Source organism: Phasianus colchicus, chromosome 1 (assembly GCF_987193195.1).
Source record: "Phasianus colchicus chromosome 1, bPhaCol1.hap1.1, whole genome shotgun sequence".
NCBI classification, from domain to species: Eukaryota; Metazoa; Chordata; class Aves; order Galliformes; family Phasianidae; genus Phasianus; species Phasianus colchicus.
This window is the reverse complement of record NC_143436.1, coordinates 137943523-137957914: the sequence shown is the minus strand read 5'-3', so window position 1 is coordinate 137957914 and position 14392 is coordinate 137943523. Positions and strand designations below refer to the sequence as shown.

Below are 14392 nucleotides of genomic sequence, written 5' to 3'. Positions count from 1 at the left end.
AGAGCAAGATCTTATTTCCCTCTTAAGCAGATACCAGGCCAGACATTTTGGAAGAGCTTAATCAAAATCCTCATCAAAAGCCAAACGAGTGGATTTTAAAGAAAGTTTAATTACAGTGGTCTAACCACCCAGCATCATTTGCTTGATTTGATTAACGTAATGAGGAGCACATTTAATGAGAAATGCATTAATTCATTCAAACAAGTGGTTTTATCTGAGGTATTAAGTATCGGCTCAGATTATGTACCGCAGAAACTATTACAGCAAAAACTGGCTGAGGTCAGAGCAGTAGTCATGCTGTAATTACAAGCTCCCAGCCATAAGCTGAACTTGCACAGTGCTTGACATGACTGAAAAAGCAGGACTCTCAATTTTAAAAAGACTCACACAAATATGGGGTTTTGCTTCCATTCCACAGCTGAAATCTCCGTCCCTTAATTTTGGATGTTCCAAAAATTCAGGAATTTGAATGGTATTTATCTGAGTTTCAGACGGTTGCACAAGCAGACATTATGAGCAAATGACAAAGCTGGAGCTCAGTGGGCTCTCAACACCACCCACAGCCCTAGACCAAACAACCTGTTCCCCATTTTCATTCTGTTCTATCTCTTTCATGCCCTTGTCACAGAGGATTGTACTGGCATCCCTTCTCCACTGCCTGGCTGCATCTCCCCACTTCTGCTAATGCCCTTCTCTCTCTGTGCTGCCCTGAGCATGTTACCTCCTTGACTTCTGCCACGCTCCCATGTCTGTATTCAGTCCCTGCTTGTTTTTCCTGTGGTGTGTGCTCTACCTCTGCATGAGCTGCCTTTTCTGTTGCTTTGTACCGAGTCCATACAGCCCCGAAACAGCTTTGATTTTACAGCATGGTTGCACAGTGGACTTAAGCACTATCTATTGCTCAGTCTTACCTCAGTTACCACCAGCAGCTTTGAAACTGCTCTCTAACGGGGCAGGAGGCTGGTTCCACATCCTCCTGGGATAAGTGCACACTGACAAGTGCAGATTGGCGTGAAGGCCATGTTTTGCCTCTTGTTTATCTCCCATTTAAGTCAGCACAAGAGTGACAGTCAGACATTATTATAAATAGTGAAAGCAGGTGCCAACTTTTACCTGCAAGTTTGAAACTTCTGATGAAGGCTTTCAAAATATAAGCTGAAGTGGAAAAAAAGAATCATCAAAAAATAGACCTAAGGATTTTTAATTTTTTTTTTTTTTTTTTCAGTAGAAGATGAGCAAGCAAAACATTCTACTGAACTGAAAACCATAATTCTTGGGATTGTTTCTGTCACTTGTCTTTAGATCACAAGGAAAGAAGAGTAAAAATCGGAGTCACAGTCTCCTGATTTTAGAGAAATTCTAAAATGTGCTGCGTCTGACTGCTGCACACCAAGAGGAACCAGTGAAATATCACTGGTATATAAAATATTTGCACAGAGGAAAGCATTAGCAGTGAGTACCTCAGCAGTACACTCAAGGATGTTCCCAAGATAAAAGCAATCCTGTTCTGGAACAAGCTACCCAAGTAGCATATACAGACCCTTTAAACAGCTGCCCCTTGATGTCATATTTGGTAACACTGCATAGAATCTAGGCAGGAACTCATAAAACATAAACTAGTAGAAAATCATATCTTAAGTTACGTCTTCCCAGTCTCTCAGCCTGGCCTCAAGGAATCAGCCAACCTTTCTAATCTTGTCACCTGAAGAAAACTTCCCAAGGATCAATATTTTTGACAGTGCTAGAGTGACAAATGCAAAAAACTGTCTCTACAGTCCTCACAGAAAACACCTTCTACAACAGAACCATGACATCCAGTGGATTCTCAGCATGGCCATCCCAGAACATGCACTTCTTCCTACATACTACACGAACTCCCTCTGTACTACAGTGAACTTGCACTGAAAATGTGTGTGTAAATGAAAAACTCGGTTAACAACAGGAGAATGATTCTCAAAAGAGCCATTCTGCCTCTGATTGCTCAGCCCTCACTCTCCATAAAATCCTACAAAAGAAACTGCAAAGACAGAAGTCAGGATTAAAATTCAAAAAATGACTGGATCCCAAAAACCACTGAATCCAACAACAGTGATTTTATGGCATGTTGCAATTTACCTCAGACACTGCTTGCTAATCTCATTTTCTCAGGAGATAATTACCTGTGCATTTCTTCCACCCCGTGTTCAGTGGAGCTGAAGACCTTATTATAACTCCTCTTTCTAACATCCCCTCTGTTCCTTTCATCTTGAAGTACCTGACTGATTATTATAATGAAACTAAATTCAGACAAATTGCTTCCAGTCTTTCCTTATCTGGCAGTTTGCTAGTTATGTTCCTGCTTCTGTTTTTCACCTCTGAACCTTGTCTGTTTTTTTTCCTAACAGGTGTAGCAATAACATGTATTACCTCTCTTTCCAGATATTCCTTCTGAGTGTCATGGCTATTACCTGTTTCCCCCAAACTTGCTCAACCGGCCTCCACTTTGGAAATATTGAGTGTGGTTCCAGATATGGCTCCAGTTCTGATTCACAGATTCCTTTTTGAATAGCAACATGGCTTTTAGTCTGGCACTATCCAGGCTCTCAACAGCTTCAAAGAGATATTTGGGTTTGATTTGGATTATGCAGAGAGTAGGAGCACAATTTAACAGGCCAAACATCAGTCACTATTTATAAAGGGAAAGGAAGCATTTTTAGTTCAGACCTTCCTTAAATGAAAGTGAAATGACACGGAGGAGATTCAGGAACAAATTGGTCAACACAGTTGAGCACAGTTCTGTACCACTCTATACAGTCAGAGACGGCAGATTTAACATCACTTCTCTCCAGTACTTCCCAGGTACTGTAATGATCTTTAGCAATGCCCACTGTGTTGCTGCAGTATATTATTGCTTCTCCTCTTTATCTGTGGAGCACAGAAATCATAACTTTCCTTCCCTGCATTCAAATTCAGTATAGAATCCTAGAATCATTAAAGATGGAAAAGACCTCTGAGATCATCTAGTTCAACTTCCAGGCCACCCCCACCATGCCCAGCAACCACATCCCTCAGTGCCACATGCACATGGTTCTTGAATGCCTCGAGGGATCGTGACTCCAACACCTCCCTGGGCAGCCTATGCCAGTGCTTAAAGGTGTAACCATTTGGGAATGGTTAACCAGAATTTTATGTAGAAACTCAACATAAATTTACCTAGGAAATTTTGCTGTGTCCCACACAGACCTATGTAATTGCATGCTAATTTTAGGAAGTATTAAATATGCTACTACACAAAGTTCTGAAGCAACATGCAAACTACCACCATGGCAGAAGTTCCTCTAGCTTGCAGAAGAAGCAAGTACTGTATTGCTTACTCACCATGGAGCCCTCAGTGAACACTTGGAATTCATTCTTCAAAAGCAAATATCTAAATTTCATGCCTAGGGTAGCAGTTTATACCTTTCCCCTTACACCAAAAGACAATCAGAGACAATTCAGGGCAGGACTACAGAAGCAATTTTAAGGCTTGTATTTCTCATCGAGAAACTAGGAGCAGTCTGTGACCATGACCACATGAGAGATCTGCAATCTCAGTTTACCATGTTCTGAGTAAATGTTTACCCTGTATGTGCCTGTCACCACGGAAAAACATGGGGGACATACAAGAAGGTATATTCACAGGCCCAAAGGAAAAGCAAGCCACACTGGCTCTTCTTCCTACAGCAGTACAAACCAGGAGTGTGATTCCAACAGGCCATTTCAACAGTGGGTTCAGCTAAACAGCTTGGAGATAACTCCCATCAGATAAACGGAAGCTGTTAACCCAAGGAAAACATTTGGTGAAAGCATAAACCCAAAAGGCAGAGCGCTGAGAGCAGCTTTACACGCTAGCTCTGCTCAGCCAGGTGCATCAGGGAAAGAAGCATGGCTGCCAGGGCTGGCTCCTGCAGGGCTGGCCTACTGCATGCTGCAGTGAGACACGTCTGAGGCCTTTCTCCCTGCTCCTCTGTGCCACAGCAATGACATTTTATGCAAGAAACCCAGATATTTGCAAAGTAGTAAAATAGCTCAGATTGCTCACACATTTCTGCAGGCAGCTTTTGCTGGTCTCTATCACCTGATGTAATTTCTGCCATATTGCTGTGACTTGGCCATCTCTTCTTGAGACCCAAGAGCCTGTTACAATATCTTCCCACAAACCTGTGAGAACTGGATGCTGGTTATCAGAATAGCCAAATTCAGCACGAGAGCAGCTCTGCTCGCTTCTCATCCCGGAGGGCAACATAAGACCAGTCCCAGGGAGGGGTGGGGAAAGGACAAAGCATGGAAATAACCCGTGGCACAGCAAGTGATTAAATCCCACTTCTGCCCACAACAGCAGCCTTTACCTTCTCGTTTTTCCTCTCTTCGGCCTTGCCAGCAGTGCTGGGGCTTGCAGGGCCACCCAGAGGTCCGCTGCCTGCCTCACCATTGAGGTGGGCTGCGCTGACGTTGGGCGGTGTGATGGCAGCTGCGGCAGAGGTGAGGGGGATGAGGGGCCGGGCCCCCGGCGTGGGTGGCTGGTGGCTGTGCTGCGGGGAGATGGCAGAGTGAGGCCGGATGGTGGTAGCCGGCAGGCGGGAGGGTGAGCTGGGCGTCCGCAGCGGTGAGACCGTGGCGGTGGGACGCTCCGGCGCTGGAACCGGGGGGTGAGCTGTGAAGGGAGGTCAGAGCATGGTTAGGTCCCCACCGTGCTGCCAGAGTCACTGCTGAAAGGATGCTGGGGGGTGATGGAGACCTACAGCGCTTAGCCTGCAGTGAGGATGCCTGAGCCCGAATGTGTTCTTGGCAAAATCCTAGAAATTCCATTTCCCAGCTGCAAAAGTCCGGCCTGTGGTCAGCAAAATGGCTATTCCTCCCTACTGCTGCCAGAGGGCTAGTCTTGCTATCTTGCTATCCATCCCCACACTCAGAAATAATTCCTAAGTCAAACTGATTTTTTAAATACATAATCTCACTTCATCTGAGCTGTTTTCCAAACTGGCAAGACACCCTCCTAATGCTGCTGTTAACTCCCTGAAATGCTAGGGGGCATTAAAGTATGGGGCCTAAAAGGTTAGCTCGCATGATCCATGATGAGCTTGGAGAAGGCAATTACAAATGAAGGTCTCTTGTTTCAGCCTTAACAAAATGATCAGCGGCACAACACTGAGCTGTGCAAGGTAAATTAAGCAGGAATCCACGGGAGACTTTCTGAGATCAGCCTCATCCCTGCCAACAAGGTCCCTTAGAGACTGTGCAGTGCCTTTTAGTCTAGCTTGCCCTTATGAGCACACTCTGGCTGTAAGCATTAGGAACCTGAACTGGTGCTCAGCTGTTTAATAGTGACCACGACTCACTGCTGAGGTCACCTCTCCAGGGATCTGTGAGCCCATTGCATGCCCCATGTTTCAGAAACGTGATGAAGCTCCAGGTCCTTTCCCTCAATGATGTTTCCTTTGACTTCCACATTGGTTGACTGCTTAGGTGTAATCTACTTACACTTCAGGTAGGAACAGAGCAGAAGCTGAGTACACATTCAGACATTCCCCCATTTAAATGATTCAATGCTAGAACTGGCTGGCAAATACCCATTTCACATTTCAAGGTTTCATAATCTGATTTAGTTCTGCACCAGTGCAACATATGAACATTTGAACACTTTTCTGAGCACAACCTATTGACCCTCTCATCAGTGGCCTCTTCTGCTGGTCAGGGCATCTACCTAGAATGAGAAAGCACACAATCTAGTCACTGGGCACTCACTTTGCCTCCCTCCTTGTTTTTGTTGCAGCTTTCTGGATGAAGTCCAAATTACCATTCCCAACAAAAAGCTTTATTTCAAGAAGCCAGATTTCTTCTACCAAGACAATTGCACTGATCTGTGGATTCCTTAATTCATCTAAAGGATACATTTTAACCCGGGACCAAAAGCAGCTATTGGAGTTCACTCAATCTATAACTAAGCAACAATGCTAGAACAACTCAAACCATTATTTTTTTGTTTCTATAGTTAGCAACAGCACCCATTACCAGGGATTAAAATGACAATGAGTGTCATTTGTCACACTGACTACCAGCTGCATACTCATGTAGTTGGGAGGAAATTTAATCCTTCAGCTTTATGCCGTATAATGCTGAACCTGATGGGCAAGAAATCATCAGATTAGCACCTCTGAAGTTTACATGTTTCTCCCTCACAGGAACTCTCACCGTAGACATTTCTTTCTGTTAATGTTGTTCATAGAAAACCAACAAAACTATCATTAACTGGTCTTAATCTTGCAGCGATTTTAGATGTAGCATGAGAAAGGCAATAAAAGCTGTTATTAGAGACTCCTTCAAGGCTGTTCTTCTTATTAGTTACCAATTCCTTTTTCCCTGGACTACCAAGAACACCTATTGGAAAGTGCAATCCTTTTCTGGAGAGCCAGACTACCACTGGTTATCTTGAACCGATTATCTCCTGATTTTCCTGTTTGAAGCTTGTGTAATGAGCAATCTCAGCTGCTAGAAATCTAATTTTCTGAGATGGTTAAGCTTGCAGGGTCAAGGTTTTGAACTACTGGTTGCAGAGAGGAATGGCTTTCCTAAATCTGAAGAAAAAGCACCGTAATGGAATTTCTCAGCATGTATCTGGATGTGGAAGACTAATTTGATAATTATATTAGGTACATTAATTCTTTCATATAGTCCTCAGTGTTTATAAACACAAAGGAATGAGAAAGCAAGTAAACCAGCAAAATAAAAGGCCTGAGAAAAATCAACCATGAGCAAGGCTCTCACATTTTTTTTTCCTGTAATTTCATCTTCTTCCTGTTACAATGTATGCCTTTGCTCTGGGATCTCTGGATCTGGACTGTGCTGCATCAAACATGCTATTAATTAGCAATGCTCACTGAAGGCTATTTTTGTTCTACACCACTCATATTTCATTTTGGGTGTATTCCTACATTAGTGGCCTTGTGCAAAATTGATTTGTTACTCATACATATTGCAAGCCAACAGAAAACGTGATTTGAATACTGTGCCAGCCTGCTTCTCCTGGAAAGCTTCTCAAAAAGGGAATGTGCATTACCTCATCCTGCAGGACTTTAGAGACCTTCTTGAGGGGCAGTGGTCCACTGTGTATCAGTCAGGACATATGTTATGAAGAAAAATACTTCAGGGGATCCCACTTGCCTGACTGCATGGGCACAGGAGGCACTGGGAAGCTCCCAGAAGCTGTACTACCAGAGATGCTCTCCCTTAGCACCCTGCAAGCCCTGCACAAGAAGGGATATTTTTGCCTTTACACTGCAGGAGCAGAAGGGCTTTTGATAGTGTGTCTTGAGGGGAAAGAAAGCAGCAGCCCTCTAAACTACACAAAAAGAGAATAAATTGATTATCCCCCAGTGCGACATAACTGGCATGTAAAGTCCTGCTGATGTTTGCTGAGCAGAAGGAGCTTGCTCTGTTCCAGATTCACATTCACGTGTATTTGATTACATTTTCTTGTCTTTGGCCTGGACTGCGCAGGAAGTAAGATTAGATGGTCACAGTGATCTCTTCTGGCTTCAAACGGTATGAATCCATGACTTACACTACACTATATTGCTCATTTGGGTTTGCTTCATTTTGTATCAAAGACCTCAGTCTCACTGCGTTTGTTGATCTGCCTTTGTAAACACTGTGGCTCACATCCCTATAAAGTATCAGAAACAAAATGTTTTAAATTTTTCTGTGAAGTTCCACCGCAGGATTTACTTTTACTTTATTCAACATCAGAGCTGCTTAACATCAGGGAAGAGGGAATAAATTGTGCTCCAGAAAATTGTGCCATACATCAAAAAGGAAACCCAGAAAGAACAGAGCCCCCCTGGCGTGAGAAGCTCTTATTCTCGTTCCAAAAAGGTGGCAGTATTTTTCAGATCTCTCTCTCTATCACTAACACCGGGTCCCCTTCTGCCTAATAAATACCTTTCATCCCTGCAGCCCAATGAAATGCTTCTTAATTTTAAGATGTGCGTTCCTTGCTCTGTGATACGGGCAGTATTTCTCCGTCAGTGTGCCAACCGGACCCGGGACTGCTAATCTCCTTAGTATGCAGGGTGCTTGCTTTCGCTCAGATAAACTGAATAAATATTTGTAAACACCGTAATCTATTTCAGCTGTAGCAACAGAACAATCTGATAAACAAAACGCGGTTCCCAGAGATCAATAGAAGCCTATAAATATTACAAGCGAATAAAGCACAGTCTATTCCACGCGGAGCTGTGTTGGAACTGGTGGAAACAAGCTGCGGGGATGGGCAGCTTGGGGCGGCTGTGGAGGCTCCTGCAGGAACACGTACGTACCCATCTGCATGGCGCTGCGGGTCTGGTTGGCGGGCTGCTGTGCCGAGTACCTCAGGCAGTTGTTCAGCTGTGGAGAGGCTGCTTGTAGCTGGGGATGTGTCTGAGGAGTTGTGATGGGGACGGCTGGCCTGACAGCTGTGGCGGCGGCGGCGGCATGCACGGCCCCAACAGGGTGGATGGATCCAGGGGCTCCTTTCGGGGCCTGAGCTCCCCCGGCTGCGCTGGCCCTGGGCTGCCCGGCTCCCACTGGCACCCTGTGTGGAGATGGAGATCACAAACTTCAACACCTGGGCAACACAATGATGGGTGTCCCCAGTTACTCAACGCGGTACTCCCTCGAGTATTAAACTGAGCTTTATTTGTATCTTTACAGGACACAATAAGTATACTGGAGGACATTTTTACCCCCTCATCTCGTGCAAAGACGTGTAGGGTGAAAACAGAAAAGATAATTTTTCCAACCAGTTTTTTTATTAGGCTATGCTTCTGTCTATATAATTTCTACTGAAAATGCAAATCTAAATTCAGAAGAAATTAGTATCTCCCAAATGTTGTTTTATGGGCCAGAAGCTATTTTACAGGCAATAATGGAGCAATAATTAAAACAGACTCGGAGATCTTCCTTAGGGCCAAACCTGCATAGAGCCTCACAGATGGAAAACAAGATGGAAAGCAGCAAATTGGTGTGTGGCTTTTAAAGGGGACTGAAAAGCAGAAGGCTTGGCAGGGGTGGGCTTGCCTGAGCTCCTTTGGTTTACCTATGAGCTTTGCTTTGCCTCCTGAGCTTTACCTGTGCAAGCAGCCCTAGCTTAGACTCGCTAAGAAAACAGAAAAGGCAAGTGACTGCAGCTACCCTTACTGGAAAGGAAATTCGACAATAATAGGGCCCTCTTTTCCTGTTATCTTAAGCTGCATGTATAACTTTTCTCTCATCTGAATGACCATGAAGACCTCAGCAGGGAGGAACGAGGCCCTGCAGTGAGTTCAGTCTAAATCACTTCTCATTGCTCTTACCACTGAGCTAGAAACTCTCCGACCAGGGCAGGAGGACAGCAATGGACAAACTCGCTTGCTGCTCAGCAGCTCTTGCTGAGTTTCTTGCTTAGTTTCTCAGTAATTTCCCAGCAGGAGACACTATGAAACAGAGGTTTTTGTGCTGTCCTCCTCTCCTTAGCTGCTCCATGTGCCAAGGGCCTCCACCAGCAAAGGGCAGCAAAGGGGATATGATGCAGAACAAATTATGAAGGAAATGGAAATAAGACATTGTAGGGTGTGAGCAAAGGAGAAGGATATAGCAGACAGGGTGGAAGACCAACATATGGGGGTGGGATTGGGAAAACTACTGGGGTCCCAAGCAGTTGTGTGGGAGAGGAAGGAGGAGGGAATATGCTGAACAATCAGGTACAATTAGAGGATAAGACAGACTGGAGAAGCAACCCCACGAAAAGACTGGAGGGATGAAGAGTGGAATTCTGATAGACAGGCCAAAGGACAGGGTGGAAGATAAGATGGAAGGTTTAGAAAACAGCTGTCTCCTCTGCCCCTTCTCTTAACAAAGAAAAACACAGGAGGAAAAACACCGTGTTACTGGTGTCATATGAAATCTAGACAGGGTTTGCTTGGATTACATTTTGCTAAATGTAATTCTTCTGATTTTTTTTCTTCAAACTTTTTTCATCAGCCTTCAGGTAGAAAGAGGCTAGGAATCCCACCAGATGGAAATCTTGACTGTCATCTGCCTTGAAAAGCTGGCAGAATAGGAGCAAGGATCAGCTGGAACTGGCTTGGCCATCTGTGCTAGATTGGGTTTGCCAGAAAAGGACACCTAGTTGTCCACAGAGGGCTGCCTGTACACCAACAGGTACAAAAACCTCATTTGTGACTGTAGTACTCCTGGGTGGAGATTGGATATGGCAAAATATGTCTTTCAGTCTACCTGGAGAGGCTTGCCCTTTTCTCACCATGCTTTCCTCACATGTGCTCTGACAGCTTGTAAATCTAGTTCACAGTTATTAAATTCATGGTCAACTTCTTTTTCTCGGGTTTTGTAAGGAGTGGCAGAAAACCATGTACGAATCTAACTCTCTGCTTTACTGTCAAAACAAAAGGGAACAAAGCAAGTTTAAAGCGCAGCAAACAAGGTATTTTGTTGCTAGCAGATTTTTCTTGCTGTTCTCACTGACAGTGATTTACACAGGAACTTAATTAGTGCACAGGATCATAAATATAATCATAAGGCTGCTTTTGGGCTTAGTGGAAAGGACTTTTGCCCTTCAGCACTTTTGTGTCTTGTTCTAGCTGTGACATGCTGCATTTAATAAAGTCTTGCTGATTCAGATCAACAACACTTCAGCACAAATCGCTTTACTAATTAAAAACTGAAGAGGCAAGGAGTGAAGGCTGCCAAGGGCCACTGTAAAATCAGGTAAATACATTTAGGTTGATGAGCAGTGAAGACCCCATGAAGTAATGCTTTTTTTTTTTTTTTTTTAAAGCTAAAATGCAGTGTTAGGACTGTCAACGGGCTTAGTCATCATCTTCTCATCTGTTCTTTATTTTATTCTTGCCCAGACCACATATTAAAGACTTCAGACTTCATATAAACTGAAGATGGAAGAAACCAGGACCAATTTTTGAAGATCAACACTCTCTGAGTAGTGGAGTACTTTTCTCTGCAGAGAAACAAAAGATGCGGGGATTATGTGCCTATGGGAGGATGCACTGACAGTGCGTGAGAAGAGATGCTCAATTTGCAAACCCAGGGTTGCTCTAAAGGAGAGACGAGCAAACACATGGCAGCATTTGTCTGCAAGGAACATATGTGATAAAGCAGTTGGGGAGCCTGTGAACTTTCTCCTCAGCTTTCAGACTATGTCAGAGCAGGCTATGGATCAGAAACACTCTGATTTGTTCTTTTCCAATACCAAACTCTGACAAATGGCTTTCCTCCCCATACATGCTGTTCTTTCCTTTTCTCATCCCATGCAACAGACAAAGGTAGATAAAATGAAACAGTCTGCTGAACTCTTCTATCACTTCTGAACACTAATGGTTCAAACATTAGTCTTGTACTAAATGATCCAAAAGGTCTGATTTCAGAAAAACAAAATCTAGGTGAGGAGCTAGTACAAAGCAAGCCACAAGCATTCCTTGCTTTGTTTAGTCCTGGTACATGACCAGTAGTTACAAAAGAATGCGAAATGAGTAGCAAATTGATCACAGAATCATAAAATCACCTGAGTTGGAAGGAACCTTTAAAGATCATCTACTCCAACGCTCCAGCAATGAACAGAGATGCCACATCTACAGCTCAATCACATTGCTCAGAGCCCTGTCCAGCCTGGCCTTGAGTGTCGCCAGGGATAGGGTATTCACTCCTTTATGGTCAACCTATTCCAGTGCCACACCATCCTTATTATAAAAAAAAAAAAGCCTTTTTTTTTTTTTCTTGTATCTAATCTAAATCTCTCCTCTTTTAGTATGAAACCATCTCCCCTTGTCCTGTCATAGCAGGCCCTACTAAAGAGTCTTTTCCATTCTGAGCAATAATAAAAGCTGGGAACATCAGACTTTGTAAAGTTGGGGGTTGTAAATACTGTCACCTAACGCAACTAGTTAAGTCTTCTGAGAGTGTGGATAACTGATGCTGCACCAGCAAGTCATGCTACCCAAGTCTGCAATGGACAAAAAAAATTCAGGTATGGGGAACGTGATTGAAAAGCAGAGCCACCTTGTTTTTGGCATCCTCCAAACACAGAATCCTTCCTACTCTATCCCAGGCACTTCCACCCTGGCTGGCAGTCCTCACCTGGAAACAGGTGTCACATAGTTCCCTGGGAAGACCCCAGACATGCCGCTCCTCAGAGACGTCCCCTTGAACCAGCCATCCTGGCACTTCTCAATGACCCGGTACATCTCGCCCTTGCGGAGCTCCAGCTCATCATTCTTCTGGGGCTTGTAGGCATACAGGGCCAGGTAGCTGTGGGGAGAGGTCACACAAAGAAAACACACAGCTGACATCAGCCACCAACTGTCCCACCTCAACTCCAGCCCTGTGGAGCAGAAGGTGAGCAGAAACACTGCTCTGAAGCAGTGGCTGAAAAAGGGCATCATTACAGCACAAGGAACAAGGAATGACAGAGACAGATCAGCTGTGTGCTGAGACAATAAGGGAACAGCTAATGAGATTAAAGGGACGGGGTAATTTAGAGATTAGCAAAGCAAACTTTCCACACGGGGTGCAACTGAAGCAAAACACTGCCACAAAGCATCACTCAGCTCAAGAATTTAGTAGCAATCTCAGAAGAAGGAGCAGTTGCAGTCAGTGCAATCAGGACCCAGGCAGGAAGGCTTCTCAAAGCCTGGATGAAGCATACATTCCTGTGCTTCAGGGTGTGAGCCACCTCTACTGTGCAGATTTTCAGAAGTTTGTCTTATGGGTAGGCTACCTCACAAATGTTAAAGGCTGCTTTTCTTGCACTTTTCACTGTGCTATTTATGCTGGCTAGTTATAGAAACAACACACTGAACTGTTTTGATATAGTTTGGTAATACTTGAACTGTGTGGGCAAAGCAAAAAGTGACAGAGGCTGACATAGCTCAGTGGTAGAATTTGGTTGTGGACGTTTTGTATGCAAGTATACTCAAATATTTAGTGCCAGTCCCAATAAGTAGAGCCTTTTATTTATTTAATTACAGCATTTATTTATTCCCTTTGTTCAGAATCTTCCTTTTTATCTCTCTTTTGTTCTTCCGCTGCTACTTTGGGGACGTGTCTCATGTTGTGAAATGACTACAACTTAAAGTCCCTGAAGGTATTCTCTCTGCTTAGAGATATCCTTGTTGAAAATTAAGAATGATTGCTTGTACTTTGGGGAATAACAGGAAGTCTGGATAGGATAGCAAGAATGCACATGCAGAACAACATTTCCTTTGTAAACACCATTTTTTTTTTTGGTACTGTCACCTTTATACAAATGCACAATGGGATTTCTGGTGATTCTTGATCAAGGTTGTACATTGAGTTTTGGGTTTTCTTTTGTCTTTGCGTTTGACAGGTACAGAAAGATTAGGACAAATGGGGAAACACTTATGGGAAGTGCATTTACACTACAAAGTGCAGCAGAATGCTTTTAGGCTCAGGCGTGGGTGAGAAGAGGTTTGCTGCCTAACTTATAGTTGCAAACCAGAGAAATAATGAAAACTATAACCACTGTGATTTTAGACTTGCAGCCAATAAAAATGATACATGACTTTTTACATTTGCTTTCTAGGAAATATAATTGCTGAATAAATCCTGTTAGTTTTCCTTATTCTCCTCCTTTATGTCACCAGCAGATTTCCTTATTTTTATTCTGAAGGCAGTAAATAAACAGCAGTAATGAGCAGAATATGAAATATTTGGTAACAGCTCCTTGGGGCATCCTTAGGCTGATGTGCCTGGCCATATTTACCACGCGCATGGGGTACAAAGACCTAATCAGAAACTGTATTTCACTAATCAACAGATGGGAGAAACCATCCTGCACATCTTTTGCTTAGTCTACATAATTAGGTGGTCCTGAGCAGGTCTGTTGTTGTTCACCTGAAGGAAAACATGAGGCTACATCTGAGCTGCAGAACATTAAAACGCATCACCCTGACACGAAATAAGGTTACATGCTTCAGTGTTAATCCTTCAGCACAGGGCTCTGTTAGGACATAATGCAAAGTGCTGGGAACTGCACTCACTTGAGGTAGCAAAAAGCGTGGCTTCACCTTCCCCTTTTAAAATCACTGCTTAAATTTGGCTCATATTCTGTAGCTAGGGGTAAATCAGGAGTCAAGGACAGAACATTTTAGATGGTCGTACTCACTTATCCCTTTTCCCAAAGGACTACATGTAATAAAGTAATTTACAGGTTGAGATACTGGAAGAGGGTTCAGAGAAAAATGCCCTAATGTGGATTGTATGCTGCTTTCTTTTGCAGCTGTCTCCAGTTCTTCTATGAGTTTCTTTCTGTTCTTCTTTGCAAATTCCCCCACCTCAGTTCCCTAAAAAAATCTTCCCTCAATTCAGT

General features: G+C 43.7%; 1 protein-coding gene across 1 annotated transcript in view; it reads right to left on the bottom strand.

Moving 5' to 3' along the window:
- SH3RF3 (SH3 domain containing ring finger 3) overlaps positions 1-14392 on the bottom strand; it is a 237272-nt gene that overhangs the window by 31471 nt on the left and 191409 nt on the right. The window contains exons 6-8 of the mRNA XM_031605134.2: positions 12142-12312; positions 8334-8587; positions 4368-4672 (exon numbers count right to left, since the gene is read on the bottom strand). Of these exons, the coding sequence (XP_031460994.2) occupies positions 4368-4672; positions 8334-8587; positions 12142-12312 (730 nt within the window). The remainder of the gene's footprint in view (positions 1-4367; positions 4673-8333; positions 8588-12141; positions 12313-14392) is intronic.